Here is a 27,740-nt window from a genome sequence, read left to right on the forward strand (position 1 = left end):
AAAGAGAGTTTTGTAGGAAAGCACTCTTTTTCTCTCCCTGTCCCATGAGTATAGCAAAGCAGACAGATGTATCACATCACAGTCTGGTGGCACCAGACACAGAGACTGGGACAGCCATCATACCTGGAAATAGCAGCAAGCAGACTCTGTGATTTGTTTTCTGTCTGACCTTTTTAAAAAGCTCCTTATTTTCATCGTGGTAATGCCAAGTTACCCATAATGAGATAAACCTAGGCTGTTCTCTCTTCAAGCGCCTTCAGATGAAATACTAATGACGCAGATTAAGATGGAAGCAAGTAAAAGAGCAACGGGGAATCTTGTTCCTGCATATCACAAAGCAGTAGATCATCAAAAGGCTGAATATTTAAAATCAGAGGTGGGATAGTGCAGCATAAAGTGGATTGTGTTTTTGTTCTAGTACATTCTATTGAGTTTGCTGTCTAAATGTCATATACACACAAAAACCGCTTAATTTGGCAATACATTTAGACGAATCTGCTTCAATACACTGCATCCGGACACAGGGAGATGTTGAAAGACGCACCCTTATCGAAATCCAAGTTAAAAATAATCAAGAATCTTGGCATGCAATATATTTGTGAGTATCAAAAAGCATGGAATTTCAGTGCTACGGAATATGTGAAGCCCCTTTTCCTACTAATATTCATGTAAATGAATAGGTTTCTCTACCAGAATGCAGAGTTTGGTTTTCCCATAATTTCGAGCAGCCTCAGTGAATTACCATCAGTCCCCGGATGCATTTACAGCCTATGTAACCCAGTTTTTCAGAATACAGAGTGAGATTATAAATGACGTATTCCCCTTTTTTCAACTCTGCAAAGTGGTAAAAAAAAAAAGAAAAAAGCATGGACATATGGCAAAACTATTATAAATCCATAAATGTGCAATATTTAACTGAAACAGTGCATTTTTAAAGAAAGAGGTTGAATGAAGCCAAACACGTGAATGACTCAAAAAAGAAGAAACTTCTAGAGTTCAAGTTTGATGAGCAACAACTTCATTACAACATTAATAACCGTAAAGGCTATTTTGAAACATTAATCTTCCTCCCAGCACACGTAAGTGGTTTTCTAGGTATATTTCTGACTGCTTTACTGTTTGGTTGTTATTTCTGCTATATTCGCCACTCCTCTCTTTCAATGACAAGCTGAAAGATATGTTACCTGAAGTAGGCGACTTGCAGCGGTCCTCCGATGTAGCCGAGCCTTCATTGATGTCACAAAGACCTGTATGAGAGATGACATAATCAAAACAAAAATCAGGTGGATTTTCAAAAAAAAAAAATATTGGCTGTTCGCTCTGCGTATGCATAAAAAATATGTTTCTTTAACTTTATATTTTAGTGTCGCCTTGGCTAGGATCTATGTGCAGTCTCATCCGCCATCTGTCAGAGACTATCAAGGTCTCTAGTTTTCCTTATCCAGTTTTAAATGCTACTTCCTCCCTTTCCCGCATGCATGTTTGAGTATAAGTGTGTTTATTTGTGTGTGACATTGTTCTGTGAGGCAGAAAGCCAAGCAGACAGAAGTCCCTATTGGCAGAGCAACACAGCTGGATGCCTGATTACTGCTCACACTTGCCAACCACTGACAAGTGCCAGCCCACTGCTCACCAGTTAGTGACACCAGATGCTCTGCGAGTATTTAATGTGAGCCTTTTTGTGAACATTCGGATGTTTACACATACAGTACTTTGAGTCTTTACTTGCATGTGTGGTTGCTTTGCATACAGCATAAAAATCTCTCAACCCACGTGGACACACTTTGCTAAATTCATTAATCAAACTTTTGCTCAAGTATGGACAGGAAACTGTCGTGACGTTGCGGCAGTATCAAAACATGCACTGCTGTTTTCTGACACGTGGTGGCAGTGTGTCCTTACTGGAAAGGATACCGTTCGCTGTCCGTGGTAGACAATAGTAAAAAGGAAGGGATGCGTGGAAAAGGGATGGGCTGCGAGAGAGTGGGTATGTGAATGAGAGGCAAAGAGAAAGAGAGAGGCGGATAAACAAAGAGAGAAAGTCAATCGAAGCACAAAGAGAGAGCGAGTATTTGGTCGTCATCGCTCAATCATGCGTCAGCATTGTAGACTAAGCAAGAAAGAGAGCATCATTGTGCATTCAAAGCGTGTCGTCACTTTATTCATTCTCATATTTGCATCAGTTTACAGTTTAGAACGGGAACTAAAGAACTGTGGGGTGAGCTGTTCTGGCAAAAAAAAAAAAAAAAAAAGCTGTCATGCTCAGAAAAATGAATAAAATGTTTTTCTTTCTGGCTTCAATCTTGTCTCTTTTTATTACCTCCAGAAGGCTGTCGCGTCTTTCTTGGCGACCGGGGCTGTCTCTGGTAGGGGTCATTAGAGCCATAAAGCTCGACCGTCCCCAAGTTGAGGACTACTGTCTTCTGGATGTAGTCCACCACTGCCAGACCGTTACTGTTGCCAAATACCACTCTGGGGATTGGCAACAAAGTAAAGAAGAAGTGGGAAGAAAAGGAGGGGTGAAAGTTTTTAAAACAAGAATAACGGAAAGTTACAGTTAGGAGATTTGATTTTGTTTTGGAATACGTAAACATTGTAGTTGAAGCCCAAAATCAGGTGGAATCTCTTAAATTCCCGTAGCTGCTGAACTGTGTCGACAGGACTTGAGCAGTAACTTCTTGAACAGCACCGGTATCTGTGACGATTTTGCCTGCAATTTGATTTGCGCTAACTTTGCTAATGTTGCTTTTTACCTTCAGATTAAGCGTCTTAACATAAATAGCATAAATCCCAGCAAAGTCCCAGAAAATGCTTCTAGTTTCAGTTAAGGCTTGCGTGTACTTACAGGCCGTAGGAGGAATTGACGGCCAGACTTGTGATCTGCTGAGGAGGCTCTCCACTCACCCACACTAACTGGACCACCAAATCTACCTGGTAACCTGGAGACTGCTTCAATGGAGTACTGCGCACTCTGTGGATGAAAGGAGGCCATAGACAAAAAAAAAGGTTTCATAAAAAGAATGACGAGGGGCGCAGCTGCGGTTGTGAAGCTGTTGTGTATTGAGTGGCTGCAGGGGAATGTTGGGGAGGCTGTGGCTGAGAATGCTTCGAGTGTGCTTGAGGCAAAAGGCAAGACTCTTGTGTGCATGAGTATGTGTGCAAGTGCTCCTGCAGCTTATGAGCGTTTATGCGAGTGCTTCTCTCTCCCTCTCCTTAAAGTTATATATGTGTGTATGTGTTTCATACTTGAGGCAGGGTATGTTGCCTCCATCAGAGTTGTTGCTGCTGGTGGAAGGGTGTGAAGGTGGGCCGCTTGTCTGAGGAGAGGCACCGGGCGTCGGGAGCGCCGATGTCTGTTCACCCCCGCCATCTGGAGACTCTATGTCATTCAGCTCGTACTGCATTCGCACCTCTAGCAACTGGATGAGAGGACATACACACAGGTGCACATATTAACATGCACATTATAAACGAGGAACATCATGGAACTTCCTCTTCTACATTATTGTAAATAATAATTCCTCAGGACATGATGACTGTGTCGCTAAATGGCTTTCATATGCGATCGCAGAGTCACTTTGATGATAAGGAGGTGTTTGATGTTTGTGTGGGAAGATTGAGAGTCTTAGAGGTCCTCCAATACTGCGATGTTTCATTCCTTCTGAGTCCTCCTTCAGGCTACCCCTTTGCAACCCGCGCCTTCGCAGAGACACGCGTGTACGATTCACACACACCGATACACACGCAAACTCATCAGCTCCTCTCTTTTGCATTCTGTCAGTCTCATTAGCCCCACTGACATGTGGGAGTGAAGAGTGATCAGTGCCCTTGTTCAGAGACTACCTTCATTTCTGCAAGGTTATTTAGAGGTGTTTGACCTTGTTCTAACACGGGCTGTTTCGCCTAATTACTGCTCGCCATTGCTGCATGTAGCGTTCTGATCCACATTACAGCATGTGGCGTTTAGGACTAAGGGCTCTAACATTTCTCTTCTGCGTGCATCAATGCTTACTGTCATTTACCCACAGAAAACTGCAAAGCTTTCAAACATGAACGTAGCTGATTTTTAATCTCTTCCAACAGCTACTAAGAGGCTCCTAAGCAAGGCACTTGAAGTCTATAAATTCATAATTGCTTCTCGCTGTTTGTTTGAAAGAACAAAACATTTGGGCATTTAGGACAAACAGTGCTGAACACAAAAAGGGCATCAGCTAAACGCGCCACAGTGCCACCCACATGCTTTGATTGACAAGTGAACACTGCGAAGTCTGCTGCAACAACACCTCAGCAATGACTGTTCACAAGAAATATGTTGCCAGGACTAGAAAGATAATCTCATGCTAGACACTATTTTATTGCTTTGCTACCACAACCAACAGCAAAGCATATATGCACAGTTTCACGCTAATACAGAAGCTGTGAGCATACGCGGAGATAATAACGGCATTTCTCTTTATTTCATTAAGCACCCGCTCGCATCACACCACCATTAGCATTTACATCGCTATCAAAGCAGGTCATAATGATGGTCTAGCTTTGCTTGTTCACTGCCCTGTCTGTTGGCATGGTAACCATACTGCCTTTGACTAGGCAGATCTTTGAGTTCATGTGGTTGTGCATATGCCTCAACATCTGATGCTTAATTTATAATACCGCAGTTGTGTCCGTTTGCTTACGGAGAGGGGTTTTGGAGCGACGAAAACCAACCACTGCCAGACGAATGTGGATGACACTGTGCATCGGTCAAATGCAGATTGGTTGACGAGTGGGCTGATGTCATGCCAGAAAGTGATTGCCTTCATTTGCAGTGTTGTAAATGACTTTTGGCCGATAATTTGTCAGACATATTATGAACGATGAAATCATTTTGAGCCAGAAAGAACATTTCTGTCAAGCTGTAAAGACACACTTATATATCCTTTATTTATCCAGGTAAGAATAATCCTAGATATTAAAAATGTCCTTTTTAACCAAAATCTGGAGAAAAAGGCAACAGAAACTACAACAAATATTTCATGAAAGTTCTATAAAGATACACTAAGTGGTCAAAAAGGACAAGATAGATTATAATGTAAAAAACTGAGTAGGTACAATAACGCAGAGTTATAAAAATACTCGCAAAACAGGTAATTTCTTAATTTTATCTCCAGTGCTTTGTAAATCCTGTTGACTACGGCCTATTTACCAATTTTAAGAAATTATATGAAACATAAAAAACATCTACAATCACTTTTTTGCAGATAATCTTGTTTTTGACATAAGAACAGGGAAGGGAGTGTGAAAAGTACAAACAGTGGCTGCAGTGGACACTTCATTGTTTTTAACACTGTTTCACTTCAGCTCTTTGTATCTCATAACTTAGTTCTCCTCCGAGGCAAACCGATGGACCAAAAACAAAACAAATAGTAGCCCACAGCTCTACAACATATTTCTGACAATGCACCCAGTGAACAACAGGCATTTATTGCAGGCAGGCATTAGGAAGCCACGTATTACAAAAGATGATTAAGAAAAACATGAAATTCCTGGAAGTTGAGGCTAAAGGTAAAACTGAAGACTGATACCCACCTGAACCACCTCAGTAGTTACTTCCAGCTTACTGAAGCGGTAGATGATAACATTGGCTGACACACCGGCCACACACAGCATCCGGCTCTCAGGGCACCAGGCCATGATCTGAATGGCAAAGGGGTCTTCATCTGACACCTCAGTGCTGCCCTTGTCCTCCTTAGACCTGTTCCTGTCAAATATCTTGGCTGTTTTGAGTTTATAGAGCACCTGGAGCATTACTAGAAAGAAAGGAGGAAAGAAATAACATCAGGAGGAGCAGCTATATTGAAGCCTATGCTAAAGGAGACGCTCTTACAGGCTTAAATGAATGAGTAAAAAACAAAGTGTCATTTAAATTTTCAAAGTCATTCTGTTTTCTTTCTTTCTTGACTTCCCTCCTTTTTCTTCCAAGTTAAATTGAAACTCAAAGTGTCCTTTGACTTTTTCTGTTTAAAAGCTAATAAAATAGTCAATAAAATAAACTATATTTGTAATTTATGAGCTTAACCTACTTGCAGAGGCATCCCAGAACTTCACAGTTCCATCAGCGTGCCTGGAAATGCATGGGAGTGACACGAGACACAAATGAAGGACCATGTCAGTTATAACTTTTGACTTTTTATGTGAGCAAACAACACCAGCCAATTTGTAACATTTGCAGGGAAAGAAAACAATATCAGCCCTGGTAACAAAAATGTGTCAGAATTTGCCATAGTAAAGCTTTTACAATCAAATCTCATGAGAAGTGAGAAAATCAAAATACACTTAGAGGGTAAAATGACTGAAAGGGAAGTTATTTATCCCTTAAAAGATCCTTTACATCAGCCACACGTCTCTTCTTTGAAACCAACAAGCTGATTCCCAAAGAGCTATTATGTGCGGTGTGTTCTTGAAAAATCTGAGGAAACTGGACAAGTGGAGTGAAGTGGAGTGCAAATGAAGAAGTGACAAGCCTATGTCATGGTTTGATCCACCATGCAATACAGTACCATCTCCAAAGCATCAATAGATTGATGTGAAGGTCAAAGTGATAATGATGCTATATAGAGCTATTTAAAACATGTTTGTTGCTGCCATTATTTTGTATTGATAACATATAGGTATTCTTTGGGACTCTGACATCTTCTTAAAGATCAAATAAGTCAAAACTTTTATAAAATGTCTTCTACTGTTAAAAGGATGCTGACATTTCTTCTTCTTCTGTTTGTATAGTGAACATTTAGATAATGATACTGGTATCTGGGTATTCTTTCAAGTTGTTCCCAAAACGCATTATATTTTTAAAGAAGGTATTGTCAACATAAAGAGAATGAGCTATTTCTAGTTAGTTAGAAATATACTGTAATAAGCTCTCATTACTAAAGTAGTAACATTTAGAATCCCCATATGTCATTTCATATATGCCTATATGCTGTCAATACAAACAAAAAAAATAGTTCTATATTGCATTTTTATCACTCTGACCTTCAGACCAATCTTTTGACCTTCAAGGAGAGGCAAAACGTAGCATAATTTAAATCTTCATACAGCAGTTTCTATTTGTTAATAATACACACTACACTTGTTCACATGACCCCACTCTACACCCCTACAAAGCTATTCAAAACTTCTCAAGCTATCATATTTAGAGACAGAACGATACGCATGCATGTAAACACTACCAAAAACATTTTGGCAGAGGTAATTAGAGACAACTCAAGCCTTCTGCGCAGCGCTGTCATTTGTGATTTTTTTTCATAACTATAACAGTAAGAAATAAATATATAGCCAGAAGTATTCGAGCACCTGAACAGCTCCAAAGCAATATCAACATAATTCAGATCACAAGACGTCCTAATGATATAACGAGGAGATATATTCTAGACATACACGGGTTCCCAACTCACTAACAAACATTAGAAGAAGAAAACCTTCAATAATCCATTAATATCCAAGCACTTCTAGACAAACATAAAGGCGTAACATCAATATGTGTTATAAAAGAATGCTTTCGTATTGATAATTGACAGATTTTCTATTTGGTGTCACAAAAAAATGCATGTCATTTGGCTGTTTCTTCTTTGTTTTGTTGGCAATTCAGCTAAGTGGAGAGGGAGAGAAATACTGTGCAGGCTGTGGCACTCTTCGAAGGAAAAAAACCTGGGCAGAATAATAATGTGGCACATGGGGGAGAAGAGACAAGGAGGAAGGAGAGGAGCAAGGGCCTCCTACTGCCTAACCCATACCTCAATGTCACTCCTTTCCTGCATGTGTTCTGTAAAAAACACCCACCCCCCACCCCTGGCCCCCTTTGTTGACAGCTTTGAGAGGGATAATAAGCATCAAATGGGAGCAAAGTGCACATGATGGGAATATATAAAAACTTGGTGACCTGACAGTGCAGGAGAGGGGAAAGCAATTGTGCAGGATAATAAAGATAACACTAATGAAATTAGTGTCTTACCCAGTGATGATGATCTCTGGGTAGCTCTGTATGCCTTGACCCCAGTTTCCACCACTAATGGGCCATTCCTGGACAGACAGCAGACAACACACGCGTTACCTTAGTAAATGAGATCGTACAGGAATCACTATGTCAGTAAACAAGGTGTCAATGAACACACTGATTGTGCAAATAGATGACATGATAAACCAGCGCAAGTGTGAGTGCACGCAGGAAAACAAGCGCGAGTCCTTGGTGTACGTCTCTCAGCGTGTCTTGCGATTATGGTGTGCGTCTCCATGTGTGTTAGCGGGGGTTTGGCTATGAACACGTTGACACATACAAAGGTCAACGGGATGACTCACGGTGATCTTTATGTGAGAATACCCTCCCGCAGCTCAGTAAGGCTTGTGCTTAACAGGAAAAAAAAAAAGGAAGAAGCTAGGCTGCCAGTTTGGGTCAGTGCATGCTGACATTTCAGACAGAAAGCCAGAACAAGGCAACAGAGAAAAGAACATAAGCATACATAATGGCTGAAAAAGCAGGGGGTCTGTCTTAAATGATACAGAGATGTGAGAAGAGAATGAGAGGAGGTGTACTGAGGACGGGAGTATCATTAGGTAATACGGCACTATTATATAGTCCATTTGGCTTCATGGAAACATTAAAAAATATGTTTCCGAGGACTAAGACAAATTCACCTATTATGTAGAGCGAGGTATTAATCTACCCTTCATCCTGTGACCTTCTTGTTCTTTATGTATGTAGGCGCATTGTGGGAATTTCTGTTTCTTCGTTCATCACATCAAAAATCTGTGATGATTATTTCATGAGTTACTGCAATTCATTTTATATCAAAATATTTCAAAACGTGCCTCATTCAATAATGTGGAGCAGCATTTAGTTGTTTGTAGTCTCAGACTTCTAATTACAGTTCAGTAACTTCCTAATAATTTGTGTTTTCTGTGACGTTTCCCCAAAATACTCATTTGACACCAGTAACAGCTGTGATAGCAGCTCTCTGAGACACAGTCATGCTTTGATTTCATTTCTAACAACAGCATGCTATGCTGACAAAGCGGCAATATAAATATAGGGCTGTTTAGCATGTGGTGTCTACCCGAGGCCTGTACTCAGAAGCTGGATTTCAAACATAACCTGCTCTGGACCTTGCTGCGAAAATATTGAGGTGTCTAGTTGATCACTGAAAGCTTTTTGTGTTTCCCAAATGACCACTGATAATATAGATTTTTAGACGCAACTTTATTCCTTGTTTTTCTGCTACGAGCAATTTAAAACCCGTTATTGTTATATAAGTTTTAATACAGCAACATAAAAAAGGGCATGTGAGTCTAGTGCTTTCCGAGCTTATATAATTATATATGCAACTAAGCGTAGTTACTGGTTTGATATTGTTTTTGATATATATTTTTTTCTTTTATTGCTCTCAAACCTTTTTTACTGCCTGGTTTGCAGCTGAGGGACCTGCTAAAATTGTCTTACACACCATAGGTAGGCCTTTATTTATTCATTATTGTGCAATAAGAGCAACATATCTATGAATTTACAGTGTTTTTTCCCCCTATCATTACTTTCTTGCTTTAAAAACATTTTAAGTAGCACCTTTTTCATCTTACTTACCACTCGCACACATGCAGCACTTTTTATGACGACACTTACTTTACAGCAGTTTCCTTCTCACGCAGACTCACATACCACCTTGACTAAAGCAGCTGTATTTCATTTCATTTTAAGTATATGCTTCTTTCTTTTTATTTGTTTTATTACATCTAAAATATCGCAAAAAGCAACGAATAATGCCTCGATCTAAATAACCTCAAGAACAGATCAAAAAACAAAGTCACTGACGTCTATCAGTCTGGAAAAGGTTACAAAGATATTTCTAAAGCTTTGGGACTCCAGTAAAAAAAACGAGCTGTGAGAGCCATTATCCACAAATAAAGAAAACTTGGAACAGTGGTGAACCTTCCTAGGAGTGGCCAACTCATCCAGGAGGTCACAAAAGAACCCAGAACAACATCTAAAGAACTGCAGGCCTCAGCTAAGGTCAGAGTTCATGATTCAGCAATTAAAAAGATTTGGCAAAATAATGGTATCCATGAGAGAGACCCAAGGAGAAAATCTGTACTGACCAAAAAGAACTCAAAAGCTTGTCTCGCATCTTGATAATCTCCAAGATTTTAGGGGAAAATATTCTGTGGATTTATTAGGTTTAGGGGTAGTTACTTTTTCACACAAGGCCAGGTTTGGTTTAAAAAAAAAAACCCAGATTTTTTTATTTACTGAGGTTATCTTTGTCTAGTATTACATATTAATATTTGCTGAAACATTTAAGTGTAACAAAAACACAAACATATATGGTGGATGCACTACTTTTAGTCTCCTCAGAATAAATGAATATTTTCAACCATGTAAAACTGCAAATCTGAAAAAAAAAAAGAGGCTTTGCCCTTTGAGTCTATGTCTTAATCCAAAGTCTCTTCTTCACCCACGATATGTTATACAAGTGATTTTCTATTAAGATGTCAGAGGAAGAAGGACACATAATGGCATCTAATGATAAAACGTGCAGTACCTTTTTGCTGTAGCCCTGTCGTTTCTGCCGTGAGCCAACAGAGTAAAGTGCAGGTATGAGGTCCACAGAGCAGTCGGCAAAGTACTCGCAGCAGGTCACAGGAGACTCGTGGATAGTCAGAGGATAGGGGTTCTCGAATATTGGATAACTGTTAAATACAGCCCGCACATACTCAAGTGACAAGTCAGTCTAAATAAAAATAATATGTCTGCCGGTGTCAGTTGCACTGGTCAAACACAGTGTTGCATACCTGCAATTCAACAAATGTTGGACATTGACTAAAAATGTTGAGTAAAGAAAGGAATAATAAACAACAGTGACAAGCTGTACTACTGGGCCAAGTAGCAGTTTACCCCATGGTTAAGAAACAAAAGTCAAGATAATGAACCATTTTTTGAACCTACCCATTTTGTGCAAGGTCGATCACAACTAAATCCTTTTCTAGAAGGACGACCACAGCATAGGGTTCCTGAAAATCTGCAAACCGCACAAAGATTCATAACATCACACTTTTATCAGTCTTGTAATTCCATGAGAAAAGAGCTCCCCTAAAATATGCAAACCACATGGGAAGAATTTCCCACTCTTTATACAGCAAATTATATCTATGCCCTTAAGATGTGAGGGCAGGAACGCTCAACGCTAGAATTTTATTATACTATGTAATTTATAACTGTAGGGGATATTGCTCAAGTTGAATATTTGTATCAGTCTGATTTGAGAGTAAAATGTCATATTCCATTTTAAGATTAGTGCCTCATAATAGATTTTAACTGTGGTAATGAATAAATTCATTTTATTTTACTTGCCACTGCATATTCTGCAGAGGCTCAGTATATATTGTAACCTGCAGTGCAAAAATTACTTCAGTTTCATACATTTGCAATAATCAACGTGTCAAGTGGAGCGTTTCCCAAATCTGGTTGTTATTAACAGCCCCTTGACAAAAGCAGACTGGAGTTATAAAGACCCACTTAATTTGTGGGAGAGGGCAAACATGCAAAACCTCCTCTGGAGCTTGCTGCCCTAAAGGTTTGTCCAGACCCGGCTGTCACAGAACACAAGGGTTGTTTCCTATCATATCGTCCACGATAATGTAAAGTAAAAATTCTAACGTGCCATAAAATGTCATATGCGATATAAAATGTTTATGTTTCCTAGTGTGTGCCACCATGAGACAAGCCCAGGCATGTCTGAGAACAAAAACTGTGTCATAACCCTCGATGACAAGCTTCAATAAAACACCATTTCTCTTATATCGTCAGAAATATCATCATTGCAGATTTTCTTGACATATTGTTAAATTACTTTAAGTCCAAAGACATGCAGTTAGTGGGGATAGGTTATTTGGAAACTCTAAATTGCCAATAGGTTTGAATGTGAGTGTGAATGGTTGTCTGCGTCTATGGGCTAGCCCTGCTACAGACTGCAGACGTGTCCAGGGTGTACCCTGCCTCTCGCCCTAAGACAGCTGACATAGGCTCTGGACCTTCCTATCAACGCATCTGTTGACCACTTACTCCCTATAAATGGGGACATGGCAAACCAAAACAACATCATTTCCCCTCACTGAAGTATAAAGCATTTAGGCATTTTCTTTCATTTGTCTCCTATATGTCTGTACTCTAAGTACACCTTAAAAAATTCTTCAATTTCCAACACTACCGTTTGTCAGTGTTTGGATTTTTATCATTTCCTTGTCTGTCTTAAGAAATCCTAGTTTGTCTGTTTAGTTTATCATTCATCCAAAATATTCAACTTTGTATTGACAAATATAGTTTATAAATGATATTTAGGGATACCGTCTCATCTGCTTGTGCCAGGATTATTAGACTATGTGGACAAACATTCATTGTGGAATCCAAAGACCCAGTAATGTCCATTACCAGATGATTTCAGTGAGCAGTGACATCAGATTGTCAGTGACATAATGAAGTCGCCATTCTTACATAATTCACTAATCCGTCCTGTAGCTGTATACGTGCCAGATAACACAGCAGCAGAGATTGCATCCTGGATCACATACATACAGGCCATACTGGTAAGCTCCAGCTGTTGGCTCCTCAATACCATAAATAAAATAATAATTAAATTTAGATTGAAGGGCATTGTGCACAGCGGGATGAAATGAAAATGTAATAGCCTATGTGTCAGATAATAAAACTGAAAAGTAGCATCCTTTCCCTTGGGAAATTTCTGATTTATTACAGAAACACACTCACACACACAGACAGGCTGTCCAACATAATTAAGAACCAGAAAGTTGTGTGCATATTTCCGCAGGTGTTAGTGCAAAAGAAGAGTAAATTAACAATGTCCACAATTCTCAGACGTTCTCATTCAGACCAAAATATGCACACTTACCATTAGGATATGGTGTCTCACATAGCGTGAGGAAGTCTACTATAGGATAGTCCATCTCCAGCACAGCAGTACTCTTCCCATGCATCACTGTTAGACAAGGCCTCCGGCCCACCGTGTCGTAGGACAGACCACCAGAAAAGATTATGAAGGGGTCTCTGGAATGAGTTGCATTCATGCAATTATTTACTTAAATGGGTTTTTAAAATATTAGGCATTTTATATGGTGGGGCTTTATTTAATAATGTGCGTTCACACTCTTAATATTTTATTTAGCCAGCAGGAAATTGTTGTGGCATTAAGAGCCTTGGCACAACTTAAAGCATGAGTCAATCTGACTACAAATGAAAAAAATCAGTACAGTGAGCTTAATTTTTCAGGAACTGTTGCATGGATATTAATGTATGTATACCATGGTATACTGTAAGTAAGATGTCATCATGCATACAAAATAACATCAGGGTTGGAGTTAAAACAAAAGACTTTGATTTAAAGAGGACTGGGCTTGTCTTGTCTTGTCTTTAGTATCCACAACTCTGAGTTTATGCTTTATATAACAAAATAGCTGATTAAGAAAAGCTGATACTACAAAATATATAGTTTTAAATGATTGGCTTAAGTTACAAACATGAGGAGTATCTGTATGTAAGTAAAATGCAACTTGAGCTGCTTTGTGGGGACTTTTGTCATGGCTCTGCCTGCATTAAACACATGCATGTCTATAAATATGCTCAAGTGAACGTGCATGGGCACAAGTGTATAACAGTATATGTGTACGCGTGTGAGACTGAGGGACCATACCCAATTCTAGTTGTTTTGTACTCCACTTTAAGAATGGGCTTACAAGACTCTGGCTTCTTCCCGTCCTTGGGCTGTTTTCCTAAAATAGAACAAACAGAAGTTACTTTGGTTTGCAGTTCACTCCTTCTTCACCCAGTCTCTTCTGTCATCTTGGGGTTTTTTCCCCCCAGAAGCAGCATTGTAAAATGCTGTGCTGAAGAGTATGCAGCAAAATAACAGAAACCTATTCATCAGAGAGAAGAAAGACAAATTCAAGGACGGGGACATGCAAAGAAAGGTGTAAAGATCCTGGATGATTTACAGAATCCATCTTTTCAAACCTCAAGGGGTGTCAGTGTGGAATAAAATTACACATCCATCACATGCATGCCTATGTGTGCGCATTTCTGTATCACAAAGTACAGTGAGCAGTTGAATTTATATGAAAAGTCTTACTGAAGAGCGAAAGTGACCCCAAATGCAGGTTATGCAAGGCAGGTCTGTATAATAAAGAACACTTTTTAATAACTACCATTTAATAATGGATATCTAAAAAGACAATTAAAAGAGGACTTATAAGCCTTACTTAAACATGTCAAAGGAATTTGCATAATTGCCCATTAAATACCAAACTAATTATGCATGCAGCAGTGGGAGAAACAACTAATTAAAAAGCCCATGCGGTGAAATCTTTTCTGCAACCCCCGACACATAAAATCAGCTTGAAAAACTGATTCAAAGTTGTTGTAATTTTTGATTTAATTTCTTTTCTTGTTCCCTTTTTCTGACTCTCTTGCTTTCTCTGCCCAGTTGCCGTCGCCTATTTTTCTTCCAGGTGCTTCATCTGTGTGAACTAAGTGGGGTGAGTCAGTGTGTTGGGGGACAGAAGAGTATGGATTAAATGCATCTTCAAAAGAGCAGACTTGCTTTCTGCAGGAAGTAAACAGAGGACGCACATGCACACACAAAGTAAGGAAAACAGAGGCAGGAAATAATTGAACCGACAATAATCCTCTGCCTGAAATGAGGAAACAATGATTGAGCCATGTGTAGGCAGACACTTGAGAGATGGCTACAGCGAGAGTGGCTACAGAGGGAACAACATAATCAACACTACAAGACCGTCAAGTCATCAGACCATGGGCAATCAGTGTTTTTATGTAACAATTAAAAAATAAAGTTACAATCACACTCTATATGGATGTTTGTTCCAAAGCTATATTTGAACAGGTGGCACCCAACTTTTTTGTTTAGATCCTCTAAAGCAAAGTCTACCTGCAACCCATCCACCCATATTTTAATTCTCCAGCCTAATAAACATCTCACACCCTTTAGATTTATCTCAACACTCTCCATGGAGGTCTTGATCCCTTCACCGAAAGTTTCTTCACTGTCCTCAGTCAACTAGCTTGTGAGACAATATAAATTAACTCCATATGCACTGCATGTCAAATTTCAATAATGGTGATTGTTATACAGAAACGATGTGCGTCAAAGATTATAGAAATGTTGAATCTTGAGAGGAAAAATCAGTTAGAGTTCAACTATAGTTGATTAATGACTTATGAAGTGTAAGGGCTATTAACTTCTTATTAGTGATTGTGATTGACAACAACTGGCAGTTTCTCTTTCGATGTATAAAAATAATTGTTTTGATCTCAGAACAATGAGAAAGTCCTAAATGGTGGTCGTTTTGAGCTATTTCTAAGTAACTTAAGACACCAAGATCACTTCAAACAGTTATCTAGTTTACATCAATTTAACATGATATATCATTTGCCACGGTCTGGAAGTAGACCCAAACTGTCATCCTCAGATCAGAGAAAACTTATTAGGACAACACAGGAACCACCAAGGCTCAAGCCTGCCATGAACTACAAACAGGTGGAACATCAATATAACTGCAGATAGTGAAATGAATTTTACATCACCATGGACTGAGAGGGTGCCAACCAAAAAAGAAGCCCCTACTCCACTGACACCTTTAAGCTTGACTGAAGGTTTCGGCTGCCCACAGAGATAACCCAAATGCCTTGTGAGGTAAAGTTTTATGGTCATATGTGACAAAGATTGAGCTATTTGGTCATAATGACAAAGGTGTGTTTAGAAGAGTAAAGGTAAAGCTTATAAAGCTAACATTGTACCAACTGACAAGGTGGTAGCATTGAGCTCTGCAGCTGTTTCGCTACCAGTGGTACTGGTATATTGCACAAAGTGGATGAAATAATGAAGAAAAACTCCAAATTCCCCAGGAAACCAGCCAATTCAAATGAATTGTATCAATGAGCGGTGAAATATCCAGCAAGAATTATGCCAAAAGCTTTTTAATACCTACCAAAGGCATCTAGAAACTAGCTAAGGGACATTTAACCTATCAGTGAGTGCATGGTGTATGTAAATATTTGAGGCAGCACGTATACCTTTGACCCTGTCTGGATTAAAGGAAAGACAAAATAAAGTCAAACTTCTTCACCCAGTTCTAGTCATTAAAAATGTAGGAACCCTTGAAAAAGACCAGTTCAAGGAAATCATTACAAGCCAAAAAATTACTGTGACATTGTATGTATAAAGTGTGTGTGTGTGTGTTTTTTTACTTCCTTACCGTGTGGTGTGATTGTCTGTATGGGCTTGCCCTGGCCTCTGACGTTCCATATGGTCAGAGTTCCATCTGAGTGACTGCAGATGAACTGCTTGCCCTCGTGATGCCAGGCAACTGAGTGGATAGCCTAAGAAATGACAGGCAGGAAGGCAGGGGTTGGGGGCAGTGGTTTATTCGAATGAAACCTTATGTGCCAGCATGCAACTTGCACACTACAAGTTTGTTGCATTACCACAGCCATATGGTACATGACTTTCATACGTGGCTTAAATGGCCGCGACTTTGCACACTTGCGCAGATGGTTGAAGTGAGATAAAAGAGCTCCCTGGCTTTAGAAAATTTCCTGTGGCACAAATGCATATATTAAAAGCTTTCATAGGAACCATTTGTTGAATGTGAAATAAAGAAAAAAGAAACCCCAGCTAGATGGTTCCATTAGCAATATTATTAACTTAGGAGTCATATTTCATAAAGATACAGCATTACTCTGACAAATGTGTCCATAATATTCAATATAATTGAAAAACCGCTAATACTTCAATCAAGACCATATGGTTTAGCATGAATTACTGTGGAAATAAGAAAAAAAGTATTTCGCTTTGACTCTAGTCCATCATTGAGAGCTAGAGGAACAATAGAAGCTTTTTAAAAGGTTAAAAAAACTACTAAAAGGAAATACAGTTAATCACAAGCTTAATATCAACTACAACAGTTACAGAAAAGGTTGGAAAAGAGGAAGTTTAAGAGGTGACCTTTAGTTAGGGCTTCAAAACCGAGAAGAAGGCACAAGTGAAGAAAATAAAGACCAAATGGAGATACAGATCTGTGATTCACAGACAAGCTAACAGATAAAGAGAATAATGGGGAAAGACAGACAAGATTGAGAGAGCTGGTGCCCTCTCTGTCCTCTCATCTTTCCCATCATCTGAACAGTCCTGCTGCTGTTGTAAGCCTGGCTTGGGATGATTTATGTACTAGCAACAAAACACAAACACATCAAAACCAAAGTGTATCTGCAAAGGCCAAGCTTGCCCTTTTGTCGTCGTATTCAATGCTGATAATTAAAACCAGCAAACATTTTGACATCAAACCATATGTTGGCTGCACGATGTGTGAAGCCGACAGCCATCCACATCAGCCCTTTAATATTTAGGGCATTTTGTCTGAAAATCCCCTCGTTGTCACTGGTCCCACTCGCCTTGTGTCCTCGGCGCTGCTGCTTGTCTCACATTGCTCATCTGAAATGAATGACTGCCTCTCTGTCAGAGCTGATGTGAGTGCATGGTCAGGTTAAGTCAATCTCTTCCAATTGCAGCTGCCATTTATTTAGGTGTATATCAATTTTGCCTTGAGTGTGTCATTAATCATAAGCAGTGCTATATGTCAGGCTCACCAAATCTGCTGAGTTTTAAGAAAAAAGCTGCATGAAAGGGAATAGCATCAGTCAGCGCTCTTATGGCACGCTCTGAGCGGTGTACCTGTTTTGTGTGCTCCAAAGTGAACAGTATCATACTTTTGCTTCCTAGTTAAGTGTGTGGTGTGCTGCACAGACTCTCCTGGCACGTTTTATGAAATCATAAAGACTGAATCACCTTTATGATCACACTGCTTGGTTTTAACAAACTAAAGACCAATCAGAGACTGAGATCAGTCTGCTATAAAGCGTAAAATAACCCCCCCCCCCCCCCCCCCCCCAATGTGCTCTTGGTTCTGAGGTTTTCTCATGGAGATTTCGTCTTCCTGAGGATTGTTAGAAATAAATAGACATGATGACTAACGGCTTCTGTGTCTCTTTAAACTGGGGCGGCGGTGTGGAGAACATGGTGGGGATGGTTGGATGCAGCAGCCCAGAAGGAGAGACAGTTTGACAGCACTTTTTTTTCACTATACACCAGTGATTCACTGGTGTATAGTGGCAGGTGGTGTGGATGTAGTTATTTGCAGGTGTCTCGAATACAGTGCGAACACATCTCTAATTTTGTCAAATGTTTAGCATCCCACACTGTGGAAATGAAATCAATGTTCCAAGTTTTACTTTCAGTTATAAGTGCAGACTGTTCTCCTGGGGATCTAAATTCTGTTGTCAACACTAAAAGTATACTTATGGATAGATGATATCTAATAATGGATACTGGTATAAACTGTCTATGATTTTCCCTCAATGCAGTCCAGTCCACTTTTGAATATTCCTCCCTGGAAAATTCGCCCATTCTGTGTTACCCTGACACTAACAGACTTCTAGAAATCTATCAGTGCATTGTTCATCACGCCAGTCCCAAGAGGCAACAATGCCCTGTGCTTAATTGGAAATGAGCAGGATAATTGAAACACATGGCACTCATCAAATCAAACAATACCAATTAAAAAGGCTAATTTCATGATTTATCACATCAGGTCAGTTTTTCACAGATTGGTCTTTGGGGGCTGAGAGGATCCTGTCTACATTCATCACAGTTACACAAGACCTCCTCACACAGACACACAAATACACACTCGCGACAAAGACGCTAACAAGCATAGAAAACAGGAGAAAACAAACACATTAGTTTTGTGTCACAGTATGACCCGAAACAGCCCTGAAATATCATTGGCTAACCCTAAATGACACTTTACCTTAGAGTAGGGCTGTGCGATATGAACAAAATCTCATATCCCAATATAAGAATTCTATCATCCTGATAACGATATAAATCACAAAAATGTAACATTTTCTGTAAATTCTGTGAATCTCGGGCAGCTCGACTTGCGGGAAGTGTTTCCAGCTGCGCGTCATGTAGCTGGAGTCGAGTGTTTTAACAGATGCATGAAACGATACATTTTTAGACATAAGTTGTAAAGGCCGCCGTTTTCTTTGTGAGTATTTATTACACGGCGTGCTGCGGGGAAAAGCCTGGGCCCTGTGCTTCGTACGTCGCTTACTACATCCAAGATCAAATGAAACATCCAAGACCAAACCATCGCGCTAACCGTGAGCGCGCTAATCCGGTTCCCCGAACACACCTGCTGTTGACGATTAGTACAGCTGGACGCAGTAATGTGACATCACTGGGTGTCGTAAAAGGGGCTACGCATCGATAGTAGAAACATTGATCGGCAACCCTCTGATTGGTCGGCGAAAATGTCGACGGAGCGCGCTCGGCTCGGTATTTTTCGGCAGCAGAGCAAGAACTCTTGAGTGAGGGATTTCAGGAGTTTCAGAGTTTAATCAGAACGCAAGGGAACACTGCAAAGGCTGCAAAAGCAAGGAGAGAGGGCTGGCAGGAAGTTGCTGACAAATTAAACTCGTAAGTAATTTAATAATAACAATAATAATGGAGTGGATTGATATAGCGCTTTTCAAGGCACCCAAAGCGCTTTACAATGCCACTATTCATTCACTCTCACATTCACACACTGGTGGAGGCAGCTACAGTTGTAGCCACAGCTGCCCTGGGGCAGACTGACAGAAGCCAGGCTGCCATATCGCGCCATCGGCCCCTCTGGCCAACACCAGTAGGCGGTAGGGTAGATTTATTATATTACACTATATTATCCAATATTATATTACATTATATTATAATATGTTATATTTTATCCTCTTTCACATTAGAGCCACGACAGGACCCACTAGAACATGGGAACAAGTAAAAGTGGAATATAAGAATATTCTACAGAATGGTAATATTTATCACTTATATTGCTTTTAGTCTCTTGGAAAGAGACCCTGGAATACTCTGTTTGTTTATAACAGCAACCAAGAAAAGGGCAGAGCAACAAAAGACAGGTGGTGGTCCTGCACCCCCTCGTCAACAAGTTGGTTAAGTAAATAATACCCTCACGGGAAAATCGATATCTCTCTATGAGCACACTGTCGCGCTGAGCTAAAGGATCCTGTCTGTCCCGCAATATACGCTGAATTCTGAGGACTCTCCTTATCAATCTTGCACCTTCCGCAATGGGTGGCTCGCGTATACGGACAGGACATGGCTGCGACAGACTTCCCAAATCCACCTTCGCTTTTATAGCCGTGGCCCAAATCCACCTTCGCTTTTATAGCCGTGGTCTCTCATCTTGATTACACGAAGTAATTTACAATTGCTACTCTGAAATATGAATTAAATCTGTAATAATCACATACATGTAATATTAATTTTTATATAGTTAATAGTACATTTCCCTTTTTTAGGAAATGACCTGTGTGAAATCAATAAATGGATCAGGTGCTGCATTAAATGCATTAAATAATTTCCCCCAGGGATCAATAAAGTATTCTGATTCTGATTCTGATTCTGATTGTCTTTAGTTACATTGATGTTATTTATTTATGGTGAAACAGTGGTGGAATATCGCTGTTGCTTTCGTATGAATGACGCGGGCATACCTGCGTGGCCGCGATCTAATCCTGTTTACATAAAGTAAACCTGCTCCCCAGCAGGTTTACGCTTACGGCTCTGTTGCTATGACAGCAAGTCCCGGATGGGCTTCGGGGAACCGAACGATCCAGGATCACGCGAAATCGTCAACAATCTCATCCAGCTAACTCACTTAGCGCGGTACGAAGAACAGGCCCCTGTTCTAACATTTGAGTCTAAGATTTATTTTTTTAGCACCTGGCGGCTCTTTTTTACTTCTCATCCGTAAATAAGCTGCTCTTTCACGTGGTTCAGTTTATTTTGAAAAGTCTCAACAGGATCTTGAGCTTTATTGTGAAAGGTTTATGTGGAACATAAACAAGCGGACACGTGATGGTGTTGTTACCGTCGTTGTTGCTAACCACAACACATAAAAACAGGCGCTTGTCCGTCCATAGTGTGGTTATATTAAATATAAGAGAAAGAGAGAACTTTAGGAAATTAATATAGCCACTACAGTGACCATCAAAACAATGAAAAAATATTGCTGTAAATAGTTCATTTTGCGACACCACGAAACAAACGATAGCATAAAATGAAACAATAGACGTTTTTATGTCGTCATCCGATATATATCGTTATATCGAACAGCCCTACCTTAGAGCAAGACTTTACACAGAGTACTCAACATACTGCTGTACCTGTTTTTGTACACATAAAAACACATACACACACACAAGCAGTCACATACACACAGCAAAAGTAATGCGAGTCAAGCAACACAACCAGCTTAATCTGAACAAACAAGGCATTTGGGGGCAAAACGTCAGCAGTGATTTGCAATGAGCAATCCATTTTTATTCAGTTATTTTAAATCCACATTTTCTGCTTTTGTGTTGCAAGATGCTCGTTACATAAGTCTTGAAAGAAACAAGCCCCAGTGAGCCTCTTATTTACACATTTAGATTTGTCTCTGTATTATGAAGATGATTCACCATCACTGTTTCTGACTGAATAAACAACTTTGGAAGCACAATATACTGTCAATCTCTACATAACCAGCATAATCAGACACTCCGAGTATGATGGCAAGGTGGCAGTGTGTAAATACCCGTCTGAACGAAAAGCTTTTTTTCTGTTCAGAGAATCAACAGGTCGAATTTCTTATTCTGCAAAACTCAAACTGGATCTTCTTGAGATCTTTTATAAGTTTTTAAAGAATTCTAAAAAGAGTAAACAGTCAGTATCCAACATGAAAGCGTGGATCCATCCTGCTTTGTATCAAAGGGTCAGGCTGCTGGTTGGGGTGTAATGGCTTAACTGCCACAGCCTGCCTGAATTTTGTTGCTGGCATGTCCTTTTCTTTATGACAACAGTGCACAAACAGTTAAGGCAGTTCTGAAGGCGAAAGGGGGACCAACCCAATATTTGCAAGGTGTACCTAAGGTGAGTGGTGGCCAGTTGATAACATGCTAATGTTGAAAATAAACTCCAAGTGGAGCCTCACAGAGCTGTTGGCATGGCTGTGCGGTTTACTTGTAAACAGGGTGTTGTGGTTTTTTTGTTTTAAATGAGTAAAAATGACCAAATCAGTGAGATATGTTACATGTTCTTATGTGGGTTTTTTTAATAGTCTGAGCAATTGATGACTATTCTACAGAGAGAAAGACTCATCCAAATGGTTGGGATACCACCCTGAAACCTCACAGCTGGGATGATTATGTGACTCACGTGTTATAAACAGCAGCTCGTAAACATCTCTAAAACAACTTCAGGGTGGGAATAAGCATTAGAAAACCAAATTCACCAGCAAACCAAATGCATGGGAAGTCTTGTTACGACATTACACTTATGCATTTGCATCCACTTTATCCTGATGGATGGACTCCCTAAGAGACTGACCATCATGTAAAGAGTGATACTCTCACCACTAATGTGTATTATGCAAGCCTTGCCAAATCACCCATGAGCTCTGTACAGTTAAGTTGTCTGTCTGAAATCTCAACAGGTCTTAGGGGGAAAGAAAACACTTCCTAATGAAGCCACACTTGTGTCAGATAGTTTGCAGATCATTTTGTAGCATTTGTTTTTAATCTTAAGGGATAAGCAGATGGGAGGGATTCACTGCAAGAGGACGCATTAAATTATAGATAGCGGAGCTGCCCATCACAGAGAATGCTGCAGGAAATGTGTGGAAGTCTTATCTGCCAGGTGGATTTTTTTTTTTTCTTGTCGAGAATCTCACCCATCCGGTTAGAACAGTCCCGGTCTGATTCAACAGTATTAAAAATACTGGCAGGCTGTTTACAAAATGAATGCTGGAATAAAATATGTTAACAATGCAAATTTGTCCACAACTGGAGCAGGTTATTGTTATGTTTTATTTAAATTCAAATAATTAATGCTTCGTGGTTGAGGGGAATATGTTTTCCAATTTTATTGTTATTGTTGCCCTTTATTAGTAGCTGCGAGAATTATGACCTGCTCCTGCACAAATCCCTGCAAATATTTTGTCCCCCAAGTTTTTCTCTTGTGTTTGTGGACTTTTCTTCAGATCGTGGCGTAGGTGCTAAGTTTGGGTGCGCTTTGTGTTTGCGCGTCCTGGTTATCGTAGTCGCAGTCAAAGTAACCAATTTCTTATTGGTCCATTTGTGAAAAGAAATAGAAAGGAAAAGAGGAATGGGGAGAACAAAAGGAAGGGTAATAGGGAAAATAGAGTGCCTTATCTGTGCAGCTTTGGCTGGACATCTGTGACAAAAGCCTGAACAGGTCGTGCCTTTGCAGCTATAGAGACTGACTGCCAGATGCACTCCGAAGTTGAAATCAATAAAAATAAACTGCAAGCTGCAAAAGTAATGTTTTTTTTCCAGGGATACTAAAGATGTTTACTTGAATTCTACGCTAAATTCTTGTGAATAATAGCGGGTGCTGTGCTCCCTACTATATAACACTGTATGGCATCTATACACCAAAATACTACTAATTTTTTTTACTGTAAATGCACATGTATGCGTGCAGAAAGGAATGTTCATCTTTCTTAAAAGCTCCTTTCCTTCATTCCTTTCTGCACACAGTGGAAGAAGGCTGTCTAAATTAGTGCAATTAAACAATAGGCTTACTGAAGGGGAAAAAAGGATTACAAATTCCATCCATGCATTCAGTGTGCGCCACCAGGACACAAACACAGAGGGCGGAGGGAAGAACTAACTCAGATTTGGCTGCAATATTAACCATTCATCAGGTTTTGAGTCAGATGGAGAAGAGCGAGGCAGGGTCACAGTGACAGATGCTCTCTGGCTAGCACTCACTGGAAACCCATACTGCTGATCCACAGCTAATAATAGACAATCCACTGAAAGACACAGAGTTGAAGGCGTGCTCTCTCAGCTCTTTAGGAGCTTGTAAAAACAAGTTTTATTGCCTTTGTTTGCCTGAACTCTGCTGGAAAGTGTCAAAGTTTTTTCTTTGCGGTACAGGATAAGTTTGCTAATTTGCTAACTGTTCTTCAGTTTGTCAGCATCTGTAATTTCCAAATGCTGCCTTCATATATTTTTTTTTTAACAGAAAGAATTTCATTTCCTCTACTTGCACAAATTATACAAAAACGCTTGCAAGACATGTTAAAAAATGTGGCAGGAAAACAGGAAGTGGCATTGCTCATTATCTCGATCTTTTGAAATCAAAGACCACAGACTGCCTTTCAGCTGTTTAAACATTCGCAAATTTCCATCAAGAGTAAAATACGCTTTAAGATGTCTGTGCATTTTCTAAAGTCTGAATCCATCACCGCGCGGTCTGCTGGCTTACTCTGCTGTTGAAAAGGAGAAGACGAAAAGCTTCCTTGTTCATTTCAGTTGACAACTTTGATACTTGGCAGGAAGCTTCTAGGCAAATAGGGTTTGAATGAAAGCACGCTGGAGGAAAAAAAAAGCACGCGCGGCAGGAAGACTATAGCTTGGAGAGGATGTGAGAGCTGGAAAAGAGTTACTTCACAGTATTGTTTGAAGAAGCTATGTGGAGTTTGCATAGAGTCATGATGCCAGTAAATCACAGCCAGCGAATATAACATCGCCTGCAAATCCATGCATTCTATTTATGCTTATTATTAAGGTTACAGTGGGTGGCATTTTAAAGCATATTATAAGAAATATGCTTTAAAATATAGACAGAAAATAAAAAGAAATTAACTGCAGTGAAGTCCATTTTAAAGATACCTGACCCTGGAAAACATTTAGATTTAGTAGCCAGGGGAGTAACTTCACCACATATCAAATGAGATGAAAGAACAGTTGCATGTTGCAGGCCCTTTTTTTAAGTCAGCCAGTGAAAAATTACATTGAAGCAAGACATAACACCCCGCCCAACCTCTAGCTCAATACCCTGTCCCTCAGTTCCCACCCAATCTAACCCCCCCAGTCCCTGGGGAGGTGTATCTGCGAGGGTTTGGAGAGAGGAGATGAGCTCCTCTGGGAGATTCAATACTAGGATCTGTAATGCCCAGGAGCAGTGGGAGGATATTAGCTTATCTGAGAAAAGGATGTAGGGAGAGCAAAGGCAGAGAGGCAGACAGAGTAAGAAGGAGAGCTTCATACATACTGAACATACAAAATCTCCACCTCTTTTTTTTTTGTATTTGTATCTTACAGAGTGCCAACAAGGTGAGCATCTACGTGAGTGATACGATAATCTCATTATCTTAAACAGACTAGCCCTTTGTAAGGCCGCAGACACAGCTGCATGGCCGTGTACATGCTGAGTCAGCATGTGTGTCTATGTGTGTTCTTACAGCCATTCAGCTGGCTTAAGCCTCAGTAACAAAGTTATGAATGAGAGGTCCTATTCATAGAGATGTTTCGCTCCTACCAGGAAGTCTAAATCATGGACTGTAGGAGTTCAGACTATAATCAGATTGAAGGGGAACAGTTAGGTTTGATGTAAAAAGGCAGATATTTCTTTTACCGACTAATAGCATTAAATTAGTCAAATTTAACTCATACATTAGTAGAATTTGTGGTTTTTTTTTAATTGCAAATCAATAAATTAATAGAGTTTAGAAAGCAGAGTAAGTGATACAGTGCATGGCTAATATCAGCGTTATTAGTCATGTACTGCTTATAAGATGAAAGCAGTGAACATGAGTCTAAATCTTAGTTTAAAACAAGATTTCATTACAATGCTGTTTAACTTGCAAGACCCAATCTCAGTCAGATAAATGCTAGGTCCAGAGAGAGTCGAAGCAGCTCTGACACCATCTCTATTTAACTGTCATGTTTTCTGTTATTTACAGAAATACACTGTTACCTTATAAAGCCAAATAATCCATTATTTTAAAAAAAAGTGTATCTGTTTTTATACAAGAAAACCACTGTGCTGCTTTACAATCAGACATGAGCACATGGCACTCTACTGTGTGAATCATAACCGTGGTAAAATATGTATTTAACAAAGTCTTCTTCTTTGTAAATGACACAACACATCTTCTGCAGTGCTACCCAGAAATGCTTTTAAAGCTTTTAGAAACTACTAAAGTTTTACATACTTAAAATTCCTAAATATCAGCCCGTGCCAGCACTTCATTTGTAATTTTACACCCTCTCATACTGTTTGGGTGAAATTTGGCCCGTTTTGATATTTGACAGCAGCAAAAAATATCCTAAATTGACCCAGAATACAAATGAAAAGTGAAAATATTTTAACATTTTGTACTGTTACCTTGTACATTTAGGCTGTTCTGGGTCAAACTGAACCTGTATCTATTTTAAATGGATTTTAGAGCCACCAGTGTGAGTAATACCAAGGGAAATGGTGGTTTTAGGAAATCTTGAAATTGTATTTTCTTACGGGACAGTGGTGACAGAATCTAAGGGGGATTTTGACACTGTAACAAGAACTGTCTGTGTTAGCCTGAGCTCCTGCTGAGACGGGCACCTGCTGGTCTTTGAAGGATAATGGGCAAACCTTGAAACAGCGAAACAGAACAGAATACGGTGTACATAAGGGGTCAGGCAGAGGTTAGAGAATTTCTTGAGAGATGGTTCCTGGACACTTGAGATCTATAACAGAGTGATGCAGTGGTTATCACTCTCACCTCACAGCAAGAAGGTTCAGTTTGAAGTTAGAGCTAGGCGATATGAGATTTTTTCATATCACGATATGTTTTTTTCATTTCAGGCGATAACGATATCTATCACGATATAAGCCAAATAACTATATTTGTAAGATTTAAATGTGCCGTTGCTCACAAGTAAAATGTGAAATAATCAGCAGCTTGTTTTTATTTAAATATTTATTTCCCATAATAAGTTCAACAGGGTAGATGTACTTAAGGAACATGAGACTTTTTCAGATAAATAAAGGCAAATATTGCAAACTACACAAAAGGCAGCCACTAAAGCGTTTAAGTTTCAAAATAGAACAAACAAAACAGACTAAATTGTCAATTCCACTTAGAAACAAAATATTAATTCTAAAAATAAATCTTAGTTTGTTTTACAGAAGAACAGACAAAACTGACTAACTTTTGTCAATATCAAATAAACTGAGAACTAAAAGGAAATTCTCAATCTCTCCTTGTTGTATAGCTGAGCTTTTCAAACAGTTTTAACAGTTACTTTAGTCTGACAAAAGCCGAATGACGAATTAGCGCTTCCAGTCAGAGACTGAGGCTACGTCCACACGTACACGGGTATTTTTGAAAACGGAGATTTTCCGTTTCCGTTTTAAAAAATAATCCCGTCCACACATAAAGGCAGAAATGAAGGAAAACGCTGCTATGAACATGCCAAAGCAGCAGGTGGCGCTAGATTCCTAACCGTACCGAAATGTTGGCCAATCAGAAGTCTAGAAGCCTCGGTGGGGAAAAAGTAAACAAAGCTGGGGCATAGAAGCAGAACCGAGTCGTATGTGTGGACGGACAGTAACTGTGTGTATATGTAAGCATTTAAACACTGCAGAGAGTAGAATTAACAGTAACAGTATTGTAGAAATTCATTTCACCGAAACAATAACGCGGCGCACAGTGTGACGCATGCACCAGTTTATTGTATTTCCAGACTTGCTTTCGGCACAATTTACAGTGCACGCTACTCTGTTTTTTGTCAG

General features: G+C 39.7%; 1 protein-coding gene across 7 annotated transcripts in view; it reads right to left on the bottom strand.

The window, feature by feature from the left end:
- Positions 1-27,740, bottom strand: part of stxbp5a (syntaxin binding protein 5a (tomosyn)) — a 104,145-nt gene that overhangs the window by 10,730 nt on the left and 65,675 nt on the right. For all 7 annotated transcript variants that reach the window (XM_026143417.1, XM_026143416.1, XM_026143421.1 and 4 more), the window contains exons 9-20: positions 16,312-16,435; positions 13,731-13,809; positions 12,933-13,087; positions 10,973-11,045; positions 10,569-10,716; positions 7,994-8,061; positions 6,063-6,103; positions 5,569-5,789; positions 3,247-3,419; positions 2,846-2,971; positions 2,321-2,472; positions 1,185-1,247 (exon numbers count right to left, since the gene is read on the bottom strand). In XM_026143417.1, coding sequence (XP_025999202.1) covers positions 1,185-1,247; positions 2,321-2,472; positions 2,846-2,971; positions 3,247-3,419; positions 5,569-5,789; positions 6,063-6,103; positions 7,994-8,061; positions 10,569-10,716; positions 10,973-11,045; positions 12,933-13,087; positions 13,731-13,809; positions 16,312-16,435 — 1,423 coding nt within the window. The remainder of the gene's footprint in view (positions 1-1,184; positions 1,248-2,320; positions 2,473-2,845; positions 2,972-3,246; positions 3,420-5,568; positions 5,790-6,062; positions 6,104-7,993; positions 8,062-10,568; positions 10,717-10,972; positions 11,046-12,932; positions 13,088-13,730; positions 13,810-16,311; positions 16,436-27,740) is intronic.

Source organism: Astatotilapia calliptera, chromosome 15, assembly GCF_900246225.1.
Source record: "Astatotilapia calliptera chromosome 15, fAstCal1.2, whole genome shotgun sequence".
Taxonomy (NCBI): Eukaryota; Metazoa; Chordata; class Actinopteri; order Cichliformes; family Cichlidae; genus Astatotilapia; species Astatotilapia calliptera.